Source organism: Gymnodraco acuticeps, unplaced genomic scaffold, assembly GCF_902827175.1.
Source record: "Gymnodraco acuticeps unplaced genomic scaffold, fGymAcu1.1, whole genome shotgun sequence".
In the NCBI taxonomy this organism is placed as follows: Eukaryota; Metazoa; Chordata; class Actinopteri; order Perciformes; family Bathydraconidae; genus Gymnodraco; species Gymnodraco acuticeps.
Genome location: NW_022990004.1, coordinates 810,566 through 835,876, shown reverse-complemented (window position 1 = coordinate 835,876; position 25,311 = coordinate 810,566). Strand labels below are relative to the sequence as shown.

The window sequence follows — 25,311 nt, the reverse complement described above, 5'->3', positions numbered from 1 at the left end:
GAACGATTAATCGATTTTAAATGGAAATCGCGATTTGAAATGATGCGATTATCAAATCGCAAAGCCTGCGATTTTTTTTTTTAACATTTATTTATTTTTTGTTCTTGTGTGTCAGTCATCCACACCAATCAGAAGTGCTGTGCTCCACATGTACCAGCCATTGTTAACCAATCAGAAATGGCCCATGATAGCAGGTGATTGATCCAATCACCTGCCAAGTATTTTTGAAAGTGCCTACCCTTTCCAAATGGCTTCCAATGGACCTTTCCTAGATGGTTTGGTGAAACAAACCACCTGAGTCAGGTTAGTGATGCTACATTCTATTACAGGGTGAATCTTAAACTGAAGCTTGACTTTAAAGCCACCCAACGGAAGTTTCATGTAGGTTTAGTTCTTTCACTCGTAGCTCTGGCTGCGGGGGTGCTTGAGACGGGAGCATGTGACCTTCCTAGCCAGAGATATGGCCGCATTTTACAATAAACTTCTGTTGGGTCGCTTAAAAACGTATAGCGCAAATCGAGTCGCAATCGCAATATTTGTCAGAAAAATCGCAATTCGATTTTTTTTGCCCAAAATCGTGCAGCCCTAATTGTGTCCTCTTTAACTTGTGATCTTTTTGCCATGAATCGGATATTGTCTAAATGATACTTTCTGCTTCATTAAAGGTGAAAAGTGTAGTTCCAAGCCCCCGGCTTTAAAGCAGCAGGGGTAGTATTTCACCTCTACTACTGGGTTTGTACAATCAGTCATCTGTAGTGGCTTGGCAAATTCTGAGTATTCTAAATTCATTATTTAGTCAGTCAATGAGCAAATATACACAAATGCTTGAATTACAACTTTAGTGTCAATCACGTGATGCCATTTGGCCAAAATTTTTTTTTTTATCATTGACTTACATTGAGAAAGAGCATCTGTAAAGCCGCATATCGTTCCTTTTTTAGGTACATCCACTTTCAAATTGAAACATTTAAATAGCTCTTATTATCTCATTATGTCCCAAAAAATGAGTTATTATCAATCCTCCTCTTTATTTGACATTTTTCCTAAATCAACTGTGATGTAAAGTAGCAGCTTGCAGTCGGGGTTTAACAAAAAGCTGTATCAGTAACCCAGATGTATATTGACTGGATCTGGCTGTGGGGCTCTGACTAACGCCTGATAGATTTGAAGAGTGCGACTGGAAGACAGATAAGGATATATCACAGCATGTAACCAAATGCCATACTAAACTACATGATTCTTAATGTCCCATTGACTCTGGAAGCTTTCTGCCTCTTTTATTATTCCTAATGAATACAAATATTTCTCATTCTAAATCTAAATCATACAAGTCCTCAGTGATGAAGAGTCCATGTCAGGTCCTCAGTGATGAAGAGTCCATGTCAGGTCCTCAGTGATGAAGAGTCCATGTCAGGTCCTCAGTGATGTGTCCATGTCAGGTCCTCAGTGATGAGTCCATGTCAGGTCCTCAGTGATGAGTCCATGTCAGGTCCTCAGTGATGAGTCCATGTCAGGTCCTCAGTGATGAGTCCATGTCAGGTCCTCAGTGATGAAGAGTCCATGTCAGGTCCTCAGTGATGAAGAGTCCATGTCAGGTCCTCACCTCAGTGATGAAGAGTCCATGTCAGGTCCTCAGTGATGAAGAGTCCATGTCAGGTCCTCAGTGATGAAGAGTCCATGTCAGGTCCTCAGTGATGAAGAGTCCATGTCAGGTCCTCAGTGATGAAGAGTCCATGTCAGGTCCTCAGTGATGAGAGTCCATGTCAGGTCCCTCAGTGATGAAGAGTCCATGTCAGGTCCTCAGTGATGAAGAGTCCATGTCAGGGTCCTCAGTGATGAAGAGTCCATGTCAGGTCCTCAGTGATGAAGAGTCCATGTCAGGTCCTCAGTGATGAAGAGTCCATGTCAGGTCCTCAGTGATGAAGAGTCCATGTCAGGTCCTCAGTGATGAAGAGTCCATGTCAGGTCCTCAGTGATGAAGAGTCCATGTCAGGTCCTCAGTGATGAAGAGTCCATGTCAGGTCCTCAGTGATGAAGAGTCCATGTCAGGTCCTCAGTGATGAAGAGTCCAGTCTCGTCGCCGTCTGTGATCTGGCCGATGACGGTCGTGTCGTCAGCAAACTTCACGATGGTGTTGGAGCTGTGTGTGGCCATGCAGTCGTGAGTGAACAGGGAGTAGAGGAAAGGGCTGAGCACGTAGCCTTGAGGGGCTCCGGTGTTGAGGATCAGGGTGGAGGATGTGATGTTTCCCACCCGCACTGCCTGGGGTCTGCCCGTCAGGAAGTTCAGGATCCAATCACAGAGGGCGCTGTTGAGCCCGAGGTCTCTGAGCTTGATGACCAGCTTGGAGAGCACAATGGTGTTGAAAGCTGAACTGTAATCAATGAACAGCATTGTTCTCTGGTCCAGGTGTGAGAGGGCAGTGTGGAGGGGGGGGGGGGCTATGGCGTCGTCTGTGGACCTGTTTGCTCTGTAGGCACACTGCAGGGGGTCCAGAGAGTCAGGGAGAGAGGAGGTGATGAAGGTTTTGACTAACCGCTCAAAGCACTTCATGATGATGGAGGTGAGTGCTACTGGCGGTATTCGTTGAGGCTGGTGATTTTTGTCTTTTTGGGGACAGGAACGATGGTGGAGTGTGGGGACTGCAGACTGCAGCAGGGACCTGTTGAAGGTGTCTGTGAACACCTCTGCCTGCTGAACTGCACACACCCTGAGAACACGGCCAGGGATGCCATCAGGCCCAGGAGCTTTGTGTGGGTTAACCCTTTTAGAGGATCTGCACACATCTACCCTGTATAAAACAAAAGGGCAGGGCTCCTGGTCCCTCTGTGCCTATATTGTATATATTCTCCCCAGTCTATGATGAAGAAGGCTGAACAGGAAGTGTGATGGCTCCGCCTCCCAGAGGGTACGACTTTGACGACTACTTCTGTTTTAAGCAGAAACTAAAGTAACTCATGTCTTTAAAAAGCCCTTGTAATAATTCTGGATACAACATTTGGTTTCACTTCCTTTTTTTATCAGTATTTAATATTATATTTCAAATAACTGAAGTAACTGGACTGGCTGGTGTCTGAGCTATCAGTATGTGTATTTGTAAACAATTGTTTATATTATTGAATGACATATGTGCATAAGGTCAACTTTGTAATCATACAACACACAACAATGTGGCTGAGTGTTTATTGGACACAAATAAATAATGAATGCTACTGATCAGTTAAATGATGATTGTGTTTTTTAATTGAATGTAAAATGCTGCGTTAGTATGAAAGGTTGACTAAAGTGTATGATTTGGAGTATGATACAATGTTACACCCAATCTTCTTCATCAATTGCAGGTACAAATGTGAGCTATTATTGTATGACTGTAGCAGTGGTCGGATCATTCACATGTGATAAGTGCATGTGAAGCGGCTAGAGGTTACATTGACATTTCACTAGCAAAACGTTGAAGATGATGAAGTTAAATCTTTCAACAAAGAGAAATCAAAGCATTCTCTGAGATCAGTGAATCTGATACCATATCAAAATAAATCAAGTAGGTGAGATACAAATGGCCAAGGTTTAAAGAGATTGGAATCTAATAATCATATGTAAACAGAGCGAGCATATACGTTGGATATAGGAAAGCATGAGTTAAAAAGTGCCAGCTGTGTGGATGGGGAAAGCAGGCGGGATAAGTGAGGGATCTGGAGCGTTCCAGTTGAGTTCAGTATTTATGAAAGAAGGCAAACCTGAAACGAGGCACAAAGGTCCACATTCCTTCAGAGGAGGTGTGAGGACACACAGCCAAGGTATATTGTTGGAATTTCAGAACAAATGGTCCTAAAGAAAGAAGTACCTGGAGACCATAGCCTGTGACAGAGAATGTTCAATACCTGTTTCAACATTTCAAAGAATTGCTCATACTATTCTGACATGCTAAGGAAGATAAGATAAGACGTTATTTATCATAAAGGAAATTAGTGTGTCAGAGTTACTAAAGATACAATACATGTAATGTCCATTTAAGTGGTTCAAGAAACAAAGATTTACAAATAATGAATGTGGGAGAACAAGGACAAGGGGCGCTCTTTGTGGAGGATCACGAGAATGAGCGATGTGGGTTAGAGATGCAACCAAACAGAAGGTGAAATTCCAAATGATTTTGTATTTATTAACTTCCAAGAGAGGAAGACTAGACGTACACATAAAGGACAGGTTACCAGCATGAACTTTAGCCCATGCAACAACTATTACAAAAATACAAAGACTGATATAAAGGGGGGGGGGGCAGAATAAGTATTACTAGGGACATCTTGTCAGGACCCAGCTTTTTGACTTAAGTCTCCAGTCTTGTTAAAACTTTGTATCACACCTAGTTCCAACAAAACCCCTCACAGTGCATCACCGTCGACTCCCTCTAGGTGGTGGTAAACGGCCAAACTGGAGGATCTTTAGAAGAAGCGGGGTCAAAGCTTTTGTTTCCATTTCCGGGTCAACGATATCCTTCACAAACCGTTGAAATGTTGACCCGACTGCCTCGGCTTGGGGTCGCTTTGCCCCGGTTACTGTGTAATCCCCCGGCTCGGTTCGTCTCCCAGTCGAAACCCAGTGGTTCTGCCGGAGCGGCCTCAGTGACGGAGCTGCACCCCCCGGAGAAGAAGAGCGGACACGGGGAGGTCAGCCCGTATGTCAAGGTGAGTTCTCCCAGTGGTACCGACAGTACCGGAGCTCACTGAGACCCAGTGACCGAGTCGGGCTCAGGTCATCAGACACACGGACACAGACACTTACTGTTCTGATGTCAGTCTGAAACACACCAGTACACACGGTACTGCTCCGTAGGAGAACCACAGCGAGCTGCAGCTAGCAACATTAGCTAGCAGAGCTACACACACTGTTGATCTGACACTGACAGCTTCAGCCAGAGGTGAAACAAGTACTCGCATCTTGTACTTGAGTAGAAGTACTAGAGTGTAGGAATACTCTGTATTAAGTGTTAGTCGTGCACTCAAGATGTTATTGTAGTAAAAGTAGAAAAGTATTCTCATCAAAATATAGTGAAAGTAGCGACAGTAAAAGTAGTCGTTGTGCAGATTGGTCCATTTCAGAATAATATATATGATATGTTTTATAATGATTGATCATGAAAGTGTTCTCAAAGCTGGTAAAGGTGGAGCTAGTTTGAAGTACTTTGTATACTGCAGGGTAGCTGGTGGATTTACTCCAGGTGGAACTAAAGTCTGATTCAACACTTGATTATATTTCACATCATTCATCCACATCTGTGAAGTAACTAAAGGTATTAAATACATGTAGTGGAGGAAAAGTACACCATGTACCTCTGAATTGTAGTGGAGTAGAAGTACAAAGTAAAGTACTTGAGTAAATGTACTCAGTTACTTTACACTGGCTTCAGCTATGTTGCTTTTAGTTTCTGACAGACTGCGGATGTCTTTTTCAGATTGATGAAGTGCATAAGAAACTGAAAGTGCTATCATATACTAATGGTTTTATATAAATGTAGCACATTATCTTGTCTAAACAGAGGTGTAAGAATATTCTGATACTTTGTAAGTAAAAGTCCTGCATTCAAAATGTTATGTTCCTTTCTTTAGTAAAAGTTTAAAAGTCTTAGCATTAGAAACTACTTTAAATACCAAAAGAAAAAGTACAGTGTTTCCCACAGAATTTGATTCTATTTGTGGGGGCGCCGCGCCGTGCGGAATATTAAACGTCACTACACCTTTACACTGAATCATCAGGAATGTAGAAAGAAAGATGTCTAATAAATCAATGTGGTGTTTTTACTTGTAATATTAATAATTTACTTTACATTATCACAATAATGTTGCAATGGATTATGTGTAATATTCCCACTTAAAGTCTGCATTCCAACAAGTCTGCAGAAAGTGGACACACACACACACACAGATGTTCTTGTCTCCTTCTCTAAATGGTACTGGTTTGGAATGCTCCTATGTAGAGTGTGACTTTGTGAGGATATTGACGAACGCTTAAACCACACTTTCATAACTCGTATTATATTGGTTGAGATGATAAGTCAAATATAAAAAAAGTGTCAGATGTTGAGGTCCTTCAGATAAAGGGGGTGATACTTATCAAATCAGAATTCCTCTATTCTCCCACAATGGGGACATTTGCATTCCTACAACAGCACAAGTATAGAGCAGATAAAGTGAGGAGAATAGACCTCAATATTATAAGTATGCACACTTTATTCATAATAATACACACTCAGTCAAAAAACAACACCCTATTGTAAATACATTGAGGATCAAATGAAGCGTGAATTGCACAAGGGTATATTTAAGAAAGTGTTATTTATATTTACAGGCAGTGTTGAGTGATGCATTCTGAATGTGTGTACTGTGTGTGATGCCTCTCTTATGTAATTGTCAGAATCCAGACTACCATGGCTTCTCCCAGGACCCCGTGGTGGATGAGTGGAACATGAGAGTGGGCTTCTTCTTCAGCATCTCAGTGGCTCTTGTTATTGGAGGAGCATTTATCAACTATTTACCAGACCATGGGTAATGTTACACGTGATAAAAGCTCACTCATTGTTTCTTAATTACTCAGGCTATTAAGATGTTTTGGTGGCCTTCAGTCCAAAGCTACTACCCAGCAGTCAAGCTGGGATTATTGTTATGAATGTTTAGAGTTATTAAAGTTGTATTCTCTTGTGTTTGTGTGTGTAGCTTGCGGAAGTGGGCCAGGAAGGAGGCGGAGCGTGTGGTCCTGCAGAGAGAGCAGGAGGGTGTTCCTCTGTTAAGCGAGTACTACTTCGACCCAGAAAAGATTGTTCTCCCCAGCTCTGGAGAGCAGTAGGATCAAACATCCTCCTCCTGTATTTCATGATTAATGTATTTCACTGAGAGAATAAATGATTCTGTTTGTAACTGTTGAACTGTGTTATCATCATGTGTGAAAATTACTTCTTAAACAGCATTTAAATGTTTTAATGAATGAAAGGTTAATCTTCTAAAGTGTTTGCCGTTGGCTCGGTGCTACAAGCCGTTCTGAGGTTTAAAATCCAGCCTTTAATATAACTAACAAACGATTGAATTGATTGTTCAACATTGACTAGTTTGAAAATGATACAAAATACCTCCAGACCGTACCGTATTGAGGTAACCATCATCATCACAATGTTTCACAAATGTAGCCTGTAGCCTTTGGATACGTTATATTTCCAAGTAATATTTGAATGGAAACACATTTTGATTACGTTCTCTTTAAAAGTCATCTGATCAATAGCTTAATGAATTGCATTATTTAAGCTATAAATATTTAGCCACTAAAACAACCTGTAAATATTATAATGGCGACCTTTAACCTCCAGCACAACAAAAAGCAGGGCACATTGATACAAAGAGTTGCACCTGGACACGAAATTCTTGGACACGTCTTATAATGTTTTCCAAGCATTTATAACCAAGACTAGATCCGAATTCAAATCATCTACGCCCTTTAGAGAGTTCCCTCGGTGAAACTGTTAGCAGTATTGTAGATTGTTCATGGGTGACATCGTTAATGTTGGGTTTTCAGTGAGTCTTTGAACGCAGCAGAGGTAAATTGCTACAGTGCGCATGCGCGCTGGACTGAAAGCGGAAATATGGCGCCAAGCTCGAGCACAGCAGCTCATTGAAGTAAACAGTTGTTCCTGCAGCAACTACTCCTCACTGCGGTTAAAGCAGGTCGAATTATCTGTAACTTTGTTCACACAGTTTAAAGGTGTTTGAAAGCTAACCCGGAGTACTGAGACTTGTGACTGCGGGTTCTGCTGCTGCTAGGAGACCATGACTTCACTTACTCTGAAAGGAGTGACAGTGAACTTCCCATTTGTTCCATATGACTGTCAGAAGGACTACATGAGCAAAGTGATAGAGTGTCTTCAGGAGGTAATGAAATAACTGTGATGGGAGATGTTTCTCAGCTGGACAGGAATCATCCATACATTCATGTACTGGTCATGTTGCAGTTTACAAAAGGTCCTTCTTTCTTAATATGGAGAGAGCTTCATCTGGTCCTCTGTCTGGTTTGCAGGCCCGGACTGGCCATCGGGAGGACCGGGAGGTTTCCCGATGGCCTGGCCTGCTAAGTGGCCTGCTGGCCTGAGGAATCTTTTTTTTATGTATGTATTGTGAACGCAACGCTGCGCAAATGTGGGTCTGACTCTGCCTCACAGAGGGTGACTGGCTGTCTACATGATGTGGCCACTTTCATACAGATCATACTAATGCCCTCGATTGGTCTCTGTGTGTCATTCAAGCTCGGGAGGGTATGTATGTGTGGCGCGAGAGCGAGAGAGAAAGCGCGTGCACCGGTTACGTGTATTGTTGTTGTTAGCATCTGGTGCTAGCTAGCTGCGCTAACGCATATCATGAGCTGTCAACAAGGTGGAGGAGAGTCCTCTGCTGTCAGACTGAGAGACTGATAACTACAGCTCAGGTGAGGTGAAGGACTCTCTGAGTGTTTAGATAGTTAACTCAGTCTAAGTTATCTCAGTGGGTCTCAAACGGTGTGGTCACCATTTATGTAAACACATATTTCCATTTGAAGGGGGAGTGATTAGTAAAACATGGATGAATAATATAAAAAATGTTTTAACTAGGTGAAAAAAGGGTAAGATAAACTTGTTGAGAGCTAAAACTAGTCTTTGCTGCTGCCTCAAAGAGGAGCAGGGGGGAGAGGGGGGAGACAGGAGAGGCTGGTTCAGGAGCACAGACACACTCACAACTATAAATGAACCAAAAACAAATAAATAAACAAGTTTCAGTGTTTTTCATATTGGATATGGTATGTTATTGGTTATGGCCATGTTTTTATGATTTTATGATTATTTAAATGTATACAGTTCTGTTTCATATGGGTGTAGTCTCTTTAGTTCCCCCTCAAAGTGCACCAGATTGATGCTTTTAAGTCCAACATTTAAAAAAAAAAAAATCTTACCGGGGGAGCATGCCCCCGGACCCCCCTAGAGGATTGAGGTCCACCTGCACTTAAAATATGTTCACATAGGTTCCTAAATAGATTTGCACATTATTTTAAATAGTAACCCATATGTTTATTCTGGGGTAGTAGATTTAAAGTTTAGGGCTATCACTATGGGCAGCAATGCTGTAAATATTGACAAATAAATCCAGGAAAATGGCACAAAAGAAAACTGGTAGTGGCCTGGCTGGGTGTATAATTCCCGGACTGACTTATTGTCCCAGTCCGGCCCTGCTGGTTAGTGTGTCCGAATGTCTTTAATGCTGCTGCCTGTTCATCTGCACTGGCTGATCGTTAGCCACTGGTGGAAAGTAACATCGACTCAAGTACTGCACTTAAGTACCATTTTGAGATACTTGTACTTTACTTTAGTGTTTACAGTTGTTGATACTGTGTACTTCTACTCCACTACAGTTCAGAGGTACATGGTGTACTTCTACTCCACTACATGTATTTAATACCTTTAGTTACTTCACAGATGTGGATGAATGATGTGAAATCTAATCAAGTGTTGAATCAGACTTTAGTTCCACCTGGAGTAAATCCACAAGCTACCCTGCAGTATACAAAGTCATTCAAACTAGCTGCACCTTTACCAGCTTTGAGAACACTTTCATGATCAATCATTATAAAACATATCATATATATTATTCTGAAATGGACCAATCTGCACAACGACTACTTTTACTGTCACTACTTTCACTATATTTTGATGTGATACTTTTCTACTTTCACTTGAGGAACATTTTGAATGCAGGACTTTTAGTGTAACAGAGTATTCCTATACTCTGGTACTTCTACTTTTACTCAAGTTCAAGTACTTCTCCCACCTCTGTCTTAACCCTTAAAATAGTGTTACTCCTAAAAACAATCCAATAATTCATACGCCGTATGCGAAGTTTTAGATGTGCTGCCTGGTGGATTGACATGATGTTGCTGGAGTCAAATCCTCTGGGTTGTGAAACATTGTTCAGACTCAGGTAACATCAGAGATAAAAACATGTTTCTCTCTCTCAGAAGGCCAATGGGGTTCTGGAGAGTCCGACAGGCACCGGTAAAACTCTGTGCCTGCTCTGTGCCACCCTGGCCTGGAGGGAGCGCTTCAAGGACACCATCTCTGCCCGCAAGGTCACAGAGAGGCTGAAAGGAGAGGAGATGTTCTCCAACACCCCGCTGTCCTCCTGGGGGACGGCTGCCACAGACGGAGACACACCAAGTACGTTCAGATCATGGCACCATCACAGCAAGTGTTCCACTGCCTGTGTTCTTCTTTAATGATATGAAATAAGAAAGCTTTATTTGTATAGCACTTTTCACACAGCAGGTGCAGCTCAGAGTGCTCACATCACAAACAGACACAAAACAAGAAATTCACTTCAGGTCAAACGTTAAAACATTGTTGCACACATGCAGCATAAAAACACAATATTACAGTTCAAGGGACCCAAGGACGTAAAACATGTGATAAGAAAAGGAAAATACAACAAATAATGATCCCTCACGGTAAATGGAGAGATAAGACATCATTATTAAATACAATAAAATATTAAAACCTATAAAAGAATAATACCATTTTTTTTTTCACGATTAAAAGGCCAATTTAAGGTGGTTAATAAACCTATAAAGTCAATTATTATTAACCTTATTAAAATAAATAATAAGGAATAAAAGACCAATTTAAAGGGGGTGTCAATCTAAATACAAGTTTCTTCAGCTGTTGTTCAAATGTAATGGGACTTGATGTTAGTTATCGTACACTGCTCCCTAGACTCACTTTAAAACCCGCCCACTCTAGCATGTTCCAAACGGGCACTGCACTACTTCTAATCATTGAAGTCTTATATGATACAAACGGCTTGGGGGATATGGTGAATGCTGAATCCTCTCCCTGCTGCAGCTCCTTCCATGTTACTGATGTAGAGATACAGCAGCTGACATGACTCTGGAATATAATGGATTTGTGTTTTTATTGTTTCTCAGCCTACTACACTGATGTTCCCAAGATCATTTACGCATCCAGGACACACTCTCAGCTGGCGCAGGTTATCAAGGAGTTAAAGAATACTTCCTACAAGTAAACTATTCCATTTGTCTACGGTAGTAGATGTTTATGCATGATTAATGCAACATGTGTGGAATGCTTCTTTAGTCGGGGTCAGCTCACTTCAGAAACAACATTTAGAGGGCAAATTAGGTTTTTGATATTAAAGATAAGATAATAACGTTGAATGGAGCATGATGCCTTAATATTGTTGCCCCAGACTTTTTACAGAGAGTCATTACTTGAAACATTCCTGAATGATAGCATGCCTCTCAAGTGAAGTTAGAAGTCAGCGGACACAATGGGTACAGAAAGGGTTAAACAGGGCCTCATATTGCTGATAATCAGGGGAAATATGAAGGGGATTTTTCAAGCTGGTTATTTAAATAAGTTATTGGGCTTTTTTATCAAATAAGATTTGTTAGAAATGTTTTCAACTTTGGGAAAATTGGGCTTATTAACAAATGATTACCCTGTAATGTATTTGTACATATATTTACGAAAAACAATATGAGAAAAGCCAGGTTTCAGGTGTGGGTCATATTCCTTTATACTTTTAGAATTCACTGAGAGCCAGTTTAAAAGGAACCCTAACACCACTACTGTAGTTCTTTGGATGATTTACTATTATTTTAAACACATTTGAAATATGTGACAGTGACCTAAAGTGTCACTGCTCATACAGCTGAATGTTCACAGTACGCATTTTTCTGATGTACACCACAGATGAGCTGAGTGTGTTCCATTCTGCAGGTCTCCCTTGAAAAAGAGGTCATTGATCTCAATGGGATTTCACCTGGATAAATAAAGGTTTTGAATTGATCAATGTCACCATTATGTGTGTGTTTCTGCTGATTCAGGCCAAAGGTGTGTGTTCTGGGATCGAGAGAGCAGCTGTGTATCAACCCTGAAGTCATGAAACAGCAGAGCAACCATGTTAAGGTATGGAAACCATTACATCCTGTTGTTAGATAACAATCAGATTGTCAGGGGCGTACTGTTAGTGCTGAGTCAGCTGAAGTGTCTGAAGGATGCAGGCACAACCCCAACTTCTCCCGGCTCCTTGTCGATATTTTCAAACTCATTCGTGTTCATTCTAAGCACCAACAGGACAATATCTTTCTCTAATCAAATCAGAAGGAAGCATCCTAAAAAAGGAACTGCTAGGTTTATATGAATGAGCTGATGCAGCAGTCCTTGAGTCCATGTTGCTAATATCTTAACAAAAAGTGGTGGTTAATATGGCACAAAGCACTTCTACAGATTTCACTATACTTTTTGCTTTGCTTTTCAGGTCCATTCGTGCAGAGCCAAAGTTTCCACAAGATCATGTGTCTACTACAATAACGTGGAAGGTAATGTTCAATATTCATACTTGGTAGAGCTAGCTTAGTAGAGAGCAGTGACACAACAACGGAACCCTGCAGGCTGCACTACACTTACTAGGAACCCCAACTGAAAGCAAGATTTGAGTGGCGCGTAAGCATTCTGTCTTCCAATCCACACTGATTAGTCTTCTGTAGACGTCTTAAAGCTGCATGCTAACGTGCCTTCACCAGAGGGACTGACAGCGGTCACTTACTGAGCCAGAAGAGATTTCATGTTGGCTCCATGTCAAGATATCAACAGTATTAAACATATCCATTCATTGGTGTTATATCCCCACCCCCAGTAGCAAGTGAGATGTCCTACCTGTAGAAGCATAACACACTTGGTGAGCGCTGTCTCACATTTCTTTCACTCAGTGTGTACTGGTGCATTTGGTAGAGGTAAACTGCGTCTGTGACTGATGGAAGCTTCCAGTAGGTTGACCATATAGTTTAAGCATTGTTACATCTGGCTGTTTTCCAGCTGTTCGCAAGCAGTGATGGCTTTATCATGGCAATGGCATAACACCTTTTTGTAAAAGGCAACTTGTATCCCCTTTTATAAAAGGCCTCCTTTTCTTTTCTTTTGCCTTTTTAGAGAAGAGCACTGACAAAGAGTTGGTGAATTCAGTCCTCGACGTGGAAGACTTGGTCAAATTCGGCAACAAACAGAGGTGTGTCTCACACACTGCTCGTGTGTTTCGCTAATACACTTGTGCTTTATAAGGAGTCCAATCAAACAACATGGTTTTTAGTTGTTCTTGGATTGTAGGACAGCAACATATCATTTTGAAATATTATGAATTAGTCATCCGATATATTAGACCTTAAATAATTAGGAAATCAAGTATTGTAATTATTTTCATCTCTGTAAAAAGTTTAGAATCTTTGTAAAAACAGTTTAGCTTTGTTAACGCCTTACAGCTTTTTGATTCCTGATGCGTTCCGTGTTCTTTTATCTCCCTCTGTCCTGCTGAAAGTCCTCTGTTAGAAACTTATGCACACTTTCACTCACAAATTCACTTTTTTAAAAATCCTTTCTGAGGCAAATGATATCACTGGTTCAGGCGATGTGATGTGAAAGCCAGTCTCATATATGTCGTTTTATTTGTATTGGCTGTGGTTGCAGAGAGATAGAGCAGGTCATCAATGTATTGGAAGGTCAGCAGTTGAATCCTCTTCCAGTCAGCCTTTCAGTGTCTTTGGACAACGTACTGAACCGTGCATTGCTTCCAGAAGGCACAGCCATCGTGTGGGAATAAGATAGATGATGCTGCCTTGTATGGCAGCTCTAACATCAATGTCTTGGTGAGGACATTTTAGCATGGAATGTAAAAAAGCATTGTTGGTGGACTAGAAAGGCGCCATATAAACCCATGTCCATGTTTGAAGAAACCAGGCGGTGACATCAACAATAAGTAAACACAGTTTTATGCTATCTATGGTTCCAGCTGCAGCCCAGTGTTTGCTTCTACACACCAGAGTTCCCGTTAGAATATTTTTTCGCCGGTCAACATGTCCGTTAAAGTTTAAATCTTCCGGACAAAATGAGAAAAGTGCCGGTCAAAGGTCTTCTTTGTTATTTATTGTGCTTTAAAACAAATTGATATGATCCGATATTAAACAATTTAGCCTAATTATAGTAGATTAACTACATTATTCAAAAGTGTACAGTAACTTACAATAACACGGGAATAATAAACGGAGCGCTCTCCCCCTTCCCTGACAGCCCGTCAGTATCATGCAGCTCGCGGATCAGTAATGAGTGACCCGACAGTAAAACTAAACATATCTATAACTAGTTACGGTAGTTTGAGAGGTCATTAAAATAGCTACGTGTGATATTCTAACCTGAAGTGTGTGTTTTGTCCGCTCACCGCTGCATGTGATCATGCAGAGCTGCGTGTCGACTCGTCAGCAGCAGCTGATCTCTCTCTCCCGTCAGATTAGACTTCACTCGCGTTTATGTCCATATCGATCAGATCCAGATAGTTCTAGCTAATGATAGGACTACCTGCTTATTAAAAGACACCTAAACAATAAGCGTCGCTATGCAACCGGGTGAGGCCGCAAAGTATAGCGCAGCATTATGCATTTGTTTACATGCCCACCGGAACCCCGAGGCATTACCAACAGATCAACGCACAATCAACCCATACAGGACATCTCTTTCTCCACATTAAGTGTTAGACATTATAATCAACTATTCTTGTATGTCACATACTCTTCTTGTCTGTCACATAAATGGCGCAAGTTGCGCAACTGATGTGGTATTGCGCTAAATGGAAATTATTTTGAACGGAAACTTTGACCGGAGAGATTTAGATTTACCGGTCTTCAGCATATTTTACCGGTCGTAGTCCGGTAATTACCGGCTAAAGGGAACTCTGCTACACACACTGTGGAACGTTTTGAGAGGCCATGGAGGAGAGAACACAGAATAAAAAGCCCAAATGATTCACTTTAAAATAGGGCTGTCAAACGATTAACATTTTTAATTTTTAATTTTTAATCAGCTTAAAAATTAATTAATCATGATTAATCACCATTCGAACTATGTCCAAAATATGCCATTTCTTTATGTATATTGTTGTGGGAATGGAAAGATAAATGAAAGAAGGCGGATATATCCATTTAACATACAGTATCTATGTTTATTATAACATTGTCTGCGTGTCAAAATGAAAGACAACCCACACACCTATCAATCATCAAACCGTGGGGTCTTAATTCATTACGTGTTGATTTCTATCAACGGGGGAGTACTTCAGGAAAGTCGACGGGGGGGGGGGCGGCTAGTGGAGTACTTCGTGACCACAGAGTGTGAACATTGTGATCAGCTGTTTTAGCGCAGTTCTCCAGTGAAGGCACAATTCCGTTGTACAGACCGACGTTAACAGCAGCCCTGTCTGTGCACACGGAGACCGACTCTGTCGTCCGGTGATCTAACCGCCTTCTGGAAAAGCTTCACAAGTACGTCGGTACGCAAATGCGCTTTGTGACACAAGTGACGGTACGCATTTCAGATTACGCAAATAACCTGCGTACCAGTTATGTGTTACCTGTACTACAGCAAAAGTATTCTCCGTCGGGACTTCCTGCAACAACACCACGCCGTTATCTTGATTCTGATTGGCCAGAAGACATTATCAAAGATGTTCTATTGAGAAGACGATCACTACGTGACAAAAGTTTTCAAAACCGTTTCTGGTCCGCGAGTTGTCAGACTTTATTTTGCTTACTTTAACATCATTTTTCATGGTGGGGCTAAGCCATTTCTTGGTATGGGTGTAGCCTACCCCAGCCATACCCTGGCGCTGCCACTGGTGGGATGTATGGGGCGGGCCATTCTGCACATGCGTTAAATGCGTTAAATATTTTAACGCAATTAATTAAAAAAATTAATTACCGCCGTTAACGCGATAATTTTGACAGCATTACTTTAAATACATGTTCAAAAAGTAGATTTGGGGTAACAGTCTTAGGTAGTTCTTATCAATAAGCTTAACATAAAAGGACTCGATATAAAAGGTAATTTGAGAAGTTAAATGAAGAACATGTCTCCTTCCTGTCATGCAGTGAATCACATCAGCAGTAAGAGAGAGGATGACAGCATCCATCATAACATCTGAATCAGAAACACAGAATTATTTCTCCCTGCTTGGTTATATTTGAATTCACTCAGTGTTTAATTTAAATAATATAACTACTTTTCATTTTTTCAAGGGCGATTGAGTAACAGTGATATTGCTGATTCTGCTGAGTTATCATGTCCCCTGTAATGTAGACAAAGTCCTAGGTATTGCATGCAGTGTCTACATTTCAGTTGAACGTAGAATATGTTTGTGCAGGGTCTGTCCTTACTACCTGTCCCGTTCCCTGAAGCAGCAGGCAGACATTGTTTTCACGCCGTACAACTACCTGCTGGATCCAAAGGTGAGCGCTCACAGAACACACATCAGATGGCTGTAGATGGAGGGACAGAGATTACTTTGTGTCAATCATGTAATTATACAATTCTGAAGCAGGGCCTGACATAATGGAACAGAAACCCACATTGAGCCTTTAGTACTATACATTAGCAAGGGTACCCTTTATATACCTGCTTCATACAAAACAGTTGTTGGGCAGAATATACCATATACCTTCTTTTCTATCTATTTAATCATCCTGTCATTTACTGCTTTGTCATAGTATTCAGTGAAATCATTGAAATGCTGGTGTTTTGTTCTCTCACTTTGTTCCACAGAGCCGCAGAGCGCACAACATCGAGCTGAACGGAGCGGTGGTCATCTTCGATGAAGCTCACAATGTGGTGAGACTCTTTCTCCACATTCAGTTGTTCTGAAGGGATGCACTGTGTGTGTGCAGCCTGCTGTCAGAGCACCCCCGCCTGTTCCAGAGACATGTCTGGCCCTGTATTTAAAACACTAGAACCCGATCCTTCTCCAACATCTCTGTCAACTCTGTAACCTACCAATGTAGATAACGGCTCAGACGCTCTTGTTGTGCATACAGATAGAGACGAGAGTTGTAAAAATGTTTACCTTGTCTACTTGTTCTACTTGATAATAATAACCAATCACTGTGTGTCAAGTTGTTTGTTTGGAAAAATTACAAAATACTTGTGACTCTTCAATTTTTTCAGAAACTGTTAAACTCACAAGCACAGCTGCACATTCCCAGCCAGCCTCTAATTTAAAGGGGACCTATTATGCTATATTTGAAAAATATATTGTAGGGCCATACCTATACAAAACATATCTCTGAAGTCTTTTGCTTAAAATACCAAACAGATCACCCATTGTAGCCATGCCTCATACCCCTCTATTTCAGCCCTGTTAAAAAAAGGCTGATTCTGTGACCGTAGCTTTAAAATGGAACAGCTGCTGCTAGCCACGCCCCTTTGTAGCGTCAGGCAGCTTTCCCCTGCTAAGAGAGTTTTCTACCGGAAGAAACTCAGCTAAACGCTGCCGTGATTACATACCATATTATGTTCCAAACCACTTTAAGCATTATTTCTGAAACAGGATGGAGCTCAAATGTTTCTCTCTCGCAGGGTTTACCGCAAGGACATTACGTTACACATATTCTCTCCAGTACAGCGTTAGCTCTGAGTGTTAGCATGCTTGCTAATGTAAACACAGAGCATATTACTCCCAAAACACGCCGCGCATTGTTCCTGATACAGCACATAGCTTGACATGTTCTTTCTTAAGTGTTTACCGATAGAACAGTGCCATTATATATAACAACTTTACTCTAAGTGCCCCCTGCAGACATCCTGCTGAATACACAGACACACAGCTGCGAGAGGGGATTCAGCTAGACGACTGTATATGGAGACGATAGGTTGGGACGTGTCACGTGTACCACATTTGACCAATGACGTCCAAATCCTGGATCAGATCATTTGCACCCCCGTTTTTTTTAGAGATGTGGGTAAGGAGGAAAAGAGAGGGTTGTATTTTCTGAAACTTTGTGAGTCTCCTTACACACCCGGGACACATATTTATGTATAAAAGACATCAAAAAGTCCCTTTTGGTATATGGCACACCACTGTGGAAGTACACAACATAACCATCTGATGCTTTATATTAAAACATAAAATATATTTTGGTTTTATTTTACTGAGGGTTGCAGACTTGATCTAGGATGATGAACAACGTGGTCCTGCTGGAGGTCAGTCCCTGGGGCAGAGAGTCACCACATTGTGTCTGTGTTGCAGGAGAAGACGTGTGAAGAGTCCACATCCTTTGACCTGACTCCATATGATGTGGCCTCCGCCATCACTGCTGTGGACCGGCTGCTGGCGGAGCAGGCGAAAGAGGCCAGCCATGGAGACACTGTCAGTGACTTCAACGTGGAGTCCCTCAACTCTGGTCCGTTTTATTTGTCCCACCCACTGAGGATGCACACTTTCAAATGTTAACAAATCCATCCCTGCAGTACATGTACTTACAGAGGGGTATCTTTTTGTTTCAGGTTTAAAATTGGAATTAGCTACCATTGCTAAAATTAAACGTAAGTGAAGTTACCACAATCATCTCATGCACTAGATTTGGCTGTTAGTCAGTGCTGTGGGATTGTTACCAACGGTTTCTGTCTGCTCTGACAGAGATACTGCTGGATCTGGAAACCGTTATCGATTCCTATGATGTTCCAAATGAAGTAGGCATCACAAAACCTGGAATGTAAGTGAAGGTGTGAAAGGAGAGAGTAAGAATCAGCACTGTCTGTCAGTGGATCAGTCCTTCTGTGTTCTCCGTCTTCCAAAACAAAACCTGTTTACGGCTTAGATTCTCCGTCCTGATGGTGCAGCTTGCTGCTAACAGGTCATCAGTTATGATGTCAAATAGCACATGAAGTTAAAAATGCTATATTTTCAATCTCTTAACTAGAAAAAAAATTCATTGTTATTATTACATTTGTATAAAATCTAGTGGTGTTAAGTAACTAAGTATATTTACTAAACTACAATACTTAAGTACAATTTGTTGCTACTTTTTACTTCTATTTCACCACAGTTCAGAGGTAAATGGTGTACTTTTTCTCCACTACATGTATTTAATACCTTTAGTTACTTTACAGATCTGGATTAATGATGTGAAATATTATCAAGTCTTAAAGGGGACCTATCTTGCAAAATGCACTTTGTGATGTCTTTTATACATGAATATGTGTCCCCGGTGTGTCAGGGAACTCACGCAGTGTCAGAAAATAAAACCCTCTCTCTTTTCCTCCGTACCCAAATCTCTAAAAACGGGGGAACAACAGAGCTGATCCAGATTTGTGTCCGATATGACGCAATATCGGAAATGTGGACCCACGGGCCAATCAGAAACGTTGCTATCAGAAACAATGCCCGACTGTTTTGGACGTAATATGGTCGGTGTTTACATTAGCATCGCTAACACTCAGAGCTAACCTGTACTGCACAGAGCATGTGTGTGAAGAAGCAGGATCTCACCTTGTGGTATAACCGGCAAGAGAGAAAGCCTTTATTATTACTTCAGCTCCATCCATCCATCCTTGATCTAATAATCCTTGATCTAATAATCCTTGATCTAATAATCCTTGATCTAATAATCCTTGATCTAATAATCCTTGCGTTTCATCACCGCAGCATTTTAGACCGTATCTGCCAGGTTCCGCATGAGCCGCTAAGGCTCCGCCCCCTCTTATTTTTATTTTTTTTTCAGCTAAACTTTTTGTATTTAGCCTTTATTTATACAGGTGAAAATCTCATTGAGACACAGGGTCTCATTCTCAAGAGAGACCTGTGTATACCCAGAATCAGCACTTTTGGAACAGGAAGAGAAATAGAGGGATATGAGGCATGGCTAGAATGGGTGATCTGTTTGGTTTTTTGACCAAAACACTTCATAGACATGTTTTTTTATATTTTTGTATATATCTGAGACCTATGCTATTGCATTATAGGTGACCTTTAAATCAGACTTTAGTTCCACCTTTAGTTCCACAAGCTACCCTGTATGGGCTCAGAACAGTCTCATAATACACACATGCACACAGAAGGATTCAAACTTGTATTTCCGTATTCACACTTGTGTTTTTCAATGCACACACAAATGTATTCCGTTTCATATACATGTAAATAAAATCCAAATACAGAAAAAAGTTTTATATATGTATTTTTGATCCTCACTTATTAGTTTCCCGTTTAAATCCCCTGAACCTGCAAACACAAACAGCTTTCTGTGCACGGATCGCTTTGCATTCGTGTGTGGGTTTTTTGAGACTCCCCTGACGGTCAGCCGATTCGTACTTGTAATTTTTTCTATCTATAGCCAATCAGATGTCTCCTTCATTCTAAGCCAATCACATGAGGGCGCCCCCACGAGGGTAAGATTACTTCATATACGCATTTTGCGCAGTCCGGTCAGCTCGCTAAACAGAGGACGGAGCATCAGGTGATCATGCAGAGCTGCGTGTCTCCGTCAGACTCAGCAGCTGATCTGATCTCTCTCTCGCGTCCGGTTATACTTCACTCGCGTTTATGTCCATATCGATCAGATCCAGCTCTCCTGATCGGCCTTTATAGAGAGCACCGATCAAACTATTAAGAGTGAATATCGGCCGATAATGACCGGCGGGGCTCCCCCCCGTTAACAGGTCACTGTCTAGCACTGGCTTCGTAATGCACTGATCGATTAGGCTAAGCTAACCTGTAGCTGCTCCCTCCACACTCACAACAACTTCATACAGACATCAATAATGCAGCTGTATTCGCCATACAGGAAACACACATTTAAAACGGGTTTCCCTTCCGTTTTTGTGTACACAAGCATTCATCAATGGTTTGGAAAGTGGCGCTGTACCTTAATAATATAAAGGCTTGTATTTGCGTGCATTTCCTGTTCGGAAAGTGGCGCTGTACTGAGAGTGGAGGGTGTCCTGAGATTAGCGCCTGCAGGCAGGCTCCATGGAGCTGTCAGCTCCGGACTGCGTAAAATGCGTACATGAAGTGCTACGTCATGAACGCAAGAAATCTACCCTCGTGGGGGCGCGCTCATGTGATTGGCTTAGAATTGAGGAGACATCTGATTGGCTATAGATAGAAATAATTACAAGTACGAATCGGCTGACCGTCAGGGGAGTCTCAAAAAACCCACACACGAATGCACAGCGATCCGTGCACAGAAAGCTGTTTGTGTTTGCAGGTTCAGGGGATTTCAACGGAAAACAAATATGTGAGGATCAAAAATACATATGTACAACTTTTTTCTGTATTTGGATTTTATTTACATGTATATGAAACGGAATACATTTGTGTGTGCATTGAAAAACACAAGTGTGGATCCGGAAATACAAGTGTGAATCCTTTTGCAGATCATGAAATACAAGTGTGAATCCTTCTGTGCGCATGTGTGTATTATGAGACTGTTCTGAGCCCAGCTTTGAGAACACTTTCATGATCAATCATTATAAAACATATCATATATATTATTCTGAAATGGACCAATCTGCACAACGACTACTTTTACTGTTGCTACTTTCACTATATTTTGATGAGAATACTTTTCTACTTTTACTTGAGTAATATTTTGAATGCAGGACTTTTACTTTTACCTAAGTACAAGATCTGAGTACTTCTCCCACCTCTGATAACATGTAAAATGTCTTCAGTTATCTCAGTTTCTGGATTGTAATGAAGTGTCCTCTGTCCAGCTTCATCTATGAGCTGCTGGAGAGAGCCCACCTGACCTACAGCTCCAAGACGGCTGTGCAGGAGGCTCTGGAGCAGATCACTGGATACCTCGCAGGACGTCAGTACGGCTTCATCACTTTCTATTGTTGAACACATGTCACTTGATTTACCTTTCGTTTTCTGCTGTCCACCATGTGATGGACATTTTGTAGATGTTTCATTTCCATTCACACAGAAGTAAGAATTATAGACCTTCAGCTGTATATATCACACACACCCCGTTTCTGTTACAATGCAAAATAATGTGTGTATTCATTTGTATCACTAACAAAGAGTTATGTTTTATCCTCAGAGCCGGGGGTGTTTGTGAACACAAGTGGACTGCAGCAGCTGACTAATATCATACAGGTGTGCTACATGGTGAAGTTATAGTAAAAGTTTCTAGAATAAACTTTTCACACTCTGTATTCCTGAGAGCGAGATGTTCCTGAGATGCTAGGCTAATGTTTAAGGCCTCAATTGTACTGTAATTTGACACTAGAAAATGCATTTCCTGCAGAAAATGCGTGCGAATGCTGTAAACTGTGAACATTTATGGCTGAATTTAGCTGAAAATGCAGAAAAAGCTGAATGTGTTATTAGCTGAATGGTAGCTGCTTTTAGCTAAAAAATGCAGAAAAAGCTTAATATTTCAAAGAAAAGGTTTAAAAAAAGGTATAAACAACAACATGTATAGCCTTGATGTCCTGAAATAGCTGAATAATGTAATAGTTGAATGGTTTCTGCAGCTGAAAATAGGCTGAAGGAGTTAAATATCAGATGTAAGTAGTAGTGAATGAATTTGTATTAAGATGAGAAAAGAAAGTAAAAAGGCTTGGGAAACTTTTGAACTAACTTGATGGTGAATGATCTGTCGCCATGGCAACGGCATTCGATGACATCCCATAATACGCTTAGATGTGTTGATGGCTGCATCGTTACCAAACCTGTGAAGTTTTGGGCCATTTCGAGCATTTTCACTGAAGTTATGAGAAAACCGTGTTTCATGGTGAGCATTGTGTTGCCATGGCAACGACATTTGAAGAAATCTCAAAACTGTCCCGTAGATGTCTTCAAGGCTGGACTGTTAGCACATTTTCATAGGAGTTATACATTACATTAGGAGGTTACATTACTCTCTCTCTTCTCTTGCTCACCCTCTCTCTCTTCTCTCTCTCTTCTCTTGCTCGGCCTCTCTCTCTTCTCTTGAACGCCCTCTCTCTTCTCTTGATCGCCCTCTCTCTTCTCTTGATCGCCCTCTCTCTCTTCTCTTGATCGCCCTCTCTCTCTTCTCTTGAACATTCATCATCATCATCGGTGTGTGTCAGAGAGAGAGAGAGAGAGAGAGAGAGAGAGAGAGAGAGAGAGAGAAAAACAGCTGTAAACAGCATTCGCACTAATTACTCTCTCGTTGAGTTACTATAGCTGGCCCTCTGTGAATTTACAGCAGGACCACCAAGCTCTCCTATCTTCACATAACTCGCGGAGACGGCTAAAGCAGCTTCTTTCATTTAACCCTTCACATTCAAACAGAAATTGAATAGGCAGATTCGAAGGATTTATTTCTTTGGAAATGTTATTTTAAATACAATTAAATCCAGTTCTTTTGGTAAAACTAATGAAGAATATAACAAAAAAAATATTTAAAAAATATATATTAAAATACATTTTAAAATATTATTTTGTAGAATATCTTAGGCCATCAGAGAGGGCCTAGAGAGCCCTGCTCGCCACTGCGCTATAGTAACTGAACGAGAGAGTAATGTCAAATGACAGTACAATTGACCAATCATATCTTCCCTCTAAATGGGTGGGCTTTATTATCGCGGACTTTATGACAAGTTCTGCCCGCTGTGAAACTTTTCTTGTTTCCATAGCAACAACAACTTCCTGTCAACAGCATGAACTCATCTTCAAAATAAAAGCATGCCAAATTACACTTAAGACATACAACTGCAACAAAAGTAATAAACATAATGCAATATCCTTTTCAATTTCAAAGAACACAAATAGGGTTATTTACAGGTGTTGTTTTGTGTGGTAGAGGGTTGCTTTCATTGGTGCGTTTTGCACCCCGGGCCGTTGTTTTGATATTCCGCTGAAGTATACGCTGTGACGTAATAACTCTTTTATTTTAATTTTTTTGAGGGAAGGGGTGGGGGTCAGAGGGCCTAGGTATAAAAGTCACGGCTCGCCACTGTCACTGACAAGCATGTTTTTGTCTGATCTGTACACAAAGAAACATGTAACAGTTAGTGGTTTATTTTTTGTGTTAGTCAGTCCAATTTGAGCTTCCTGTACTGTTGTCACCATAATGAGATTGTCAGGTTTTGTATCATCGTGACTGAATATAAAACCTGTTCTCATTGACTCTGTGAACACCTGCACAAATGAGCATACTTCACAAAATGAGCTGCTGTAAACTGCACATTATACCAAAACGATGGAACACACGATTACTTTGCTATAGCTACAATCATTTTGTCTCTTGTAGCTGGTGTTCTGTGGGGAACCATCAGAAAAGGAGAAACAGCAGCAGATGGAGACCAACACGGCTCATTTTAAGGTGCGCGTTCATTCAAAGATTTGCATGTCCTCGCACGTGTTAGATATGTACACAGTGATGTCAGCCCTCATATCTGTGTGTTTGGCTCAGGTTCATATCCATCAAGACACCAGCCATCAGAAGAAAAACCAGAGCATGGATGTCTGGGCTTCATCATCATCATCATCATCATCAAAGAAACAAGGTTTTATTTTTATTTGTTCAACTTTATTCAATAATTATTGCAATACATCATACAAAGTCACATAAACATCAGTATTCAGTACATTAGCTCAAAACGGAGGGTGGTGACTCAGGAATTAAGTTGTTTAGAAATGTAAATGGTTAGGCTTTTTTACGTTTGCACAATTTTATAAAAATGTTGTATAATTTCATATTATACAACAATATGATTTAATATCATTAAATGTGGGGAAATATTTAGCTAAAATAATTGAATTATGAATTCCAAATTTCAAAGAATCAAGGTAATAAAACACCCTGAGCAAATTTGCTGTGAAATGGTTTAGTTTGTCGTTACCTTTGCTCGCCTATCTGCCTATATTCTTTGTAAATCTTAAATAAATGTGTCTCTGCGCCCTGTAGGCAACATCTTGAGTTACTGGTGCTTCTCTCCGGGCTACAGCATGCAGAGCCTGGTGGATCAAGGGGTCCGCTGCATCATTCTGACCAGCGGGACCCTCTCCCCTCTCTCCTCCTTCACCTCTGAGATGAGGATGTAAGTACCCGTTGCTCCTCAAAGCAGAGGTGATGGAAGTATTCAGATGCTTCACTTGAGTAAAAGTACCAAAACATGAAAGTCCTGCATTCAACATTTTACTTAAAAGTATTATCAGCAAAATATACTTGGTGTATAAAAATGTGAAGTAATCATTGGGCAGGAAAATGTGTCTTTTAGTTTGTTTTATATATTACATTTATATATGTGACATTTCTAGATAATATTGTTGCATCAAGTAGCATTTTACTGTTGTAGACAAACACAGTTCTGATTGACTTTTTGTTCAATATTTAAATAATTTGAATCTTTTGTAGCACTAGATGGAAATACTCAATTTAAGTACAAGTACCTCAACATTTTACTTAAAGGTCCCATGTCATTCTTTTCCGAGGGGGGGGGGG

The 25,311-nt window shown here is 40.9% G+C and overlaps 2 protein-coding genes across 6 annotated transcripts in view; both read left to right on the top strand.

Moving 5' to 3' along the window:
• The first annotated feature begins 4,439 nt into the window (after positions 1–4,439).
• On the top strand, positions 4,440–6,916 carry ndufb11 (NADH:ubiquinone oxidoreductase subunit B11). Its single transcript, XM_034213020.1, has 3 exons — positions 4,440–4,682; positions 6,409–6,539; positions 6,708–6,916. Exons 1-3 carry the CDS (start codon positions 4,509–4,511, stop codon positions 6,835–6,837), a joined length of 435 nt encoding a protein of 144 aa, XP_034068911.1. The 5' UTR covers positions 4,440–4,508; the 3' UTR covers positions 6,838–6,916.
• Positions 6,917–7,622: 706 nt separating this feature from the next.
• Positions 7,623–25,311, top strand: part of rtel1 (regulator of telomere elongation helicase 1) — a 53,167-nt gene continuing 35,478 nt past the window's right edge. For 4 of the 5 annotated variants that reach the window (XM_034213007.1, XM_034213006.1, XM_034213005.1 and 1 more), the window contains exons 1-16: positions 7,623–7,910; positions 10,021–10,219; positions 10,984–11,077; positions 11,905–11,986; positions 12,339–12,399; positions 13,010–13,085; positions 16,263–16,347; positions 16,661–16,726; positions 18,141–18,294; positions 18,398–18,436; positions 18,531–18,606; positions 21,605–21,702; positions 21,937–21,992; positions 24,118–24,189; positions 24,280–24,373; positions 24,775–24,907. In XM_034213007.1, the coding sequence (XP_034068898.1) occupies positions 7,809–7,910; positions 10,021–10,219; positions 10,984–11,077; positions 11,905–11,986; positions 12,339–12,399; positions 13,010–13,085; positions 16,263–16,347; positions 16,661–16,726; positions 18,141–18,294; positions 18,398–18,436; positions 18,531–18,606; positions 21,605–21,702; positions 21,937–21,992; positions 24,118–24,189; positions 24,280–24,373; positions 24,775–24,907 (1,487 nt within the window). In that variant the 5' untranslated portion in view covers positions 7,623–7,808. Of the gene's footprint in view, positions 7,911–10,020; positions 10,220–10,983; positions 11,078–11,904; positions 11,987–12,338; positions 12,400–13,009; positions 13,086–16,262; positions 16,348–16,660; positions 16,727–18,140; positions 18,295–18,397; positions 18,437–18,530; positions 18,607–21,604; positions 21,703–21,936; positions 21,993–24,117; positions 24,190–24,279; positions 24,374–24,774; positions 24,908–25,311 lie in introns of those variants that run through there. The other variant, XM_034213008.1, reaches the window with a different exon arrangement.

Bases quoted from the DNA above. Each gene is read 5' to 3' on its own strand.
- ndufb11 (XM_034213020.1), top strand. From the start codon at position 4,509: ATGTTGACCCGACTGCCTCGGCTTGGGGTCGCTTTGCCCCGGTTACTG. The intron at 4,683-6,408 runs GTGAGTTCTCCC...TGTAATTGTCAG, and splicing joins AGGTCAGCCCGTATGTCAAG to AATCCAGACTACCATGGCTT. The intron at 6,540-6,707 runs GTAATGTTACAC...TTGTGTGTGTAG, and splicing joins AACTATTTACCAGACCATGG to CTTGCGGAAGTGGGCCAGGA.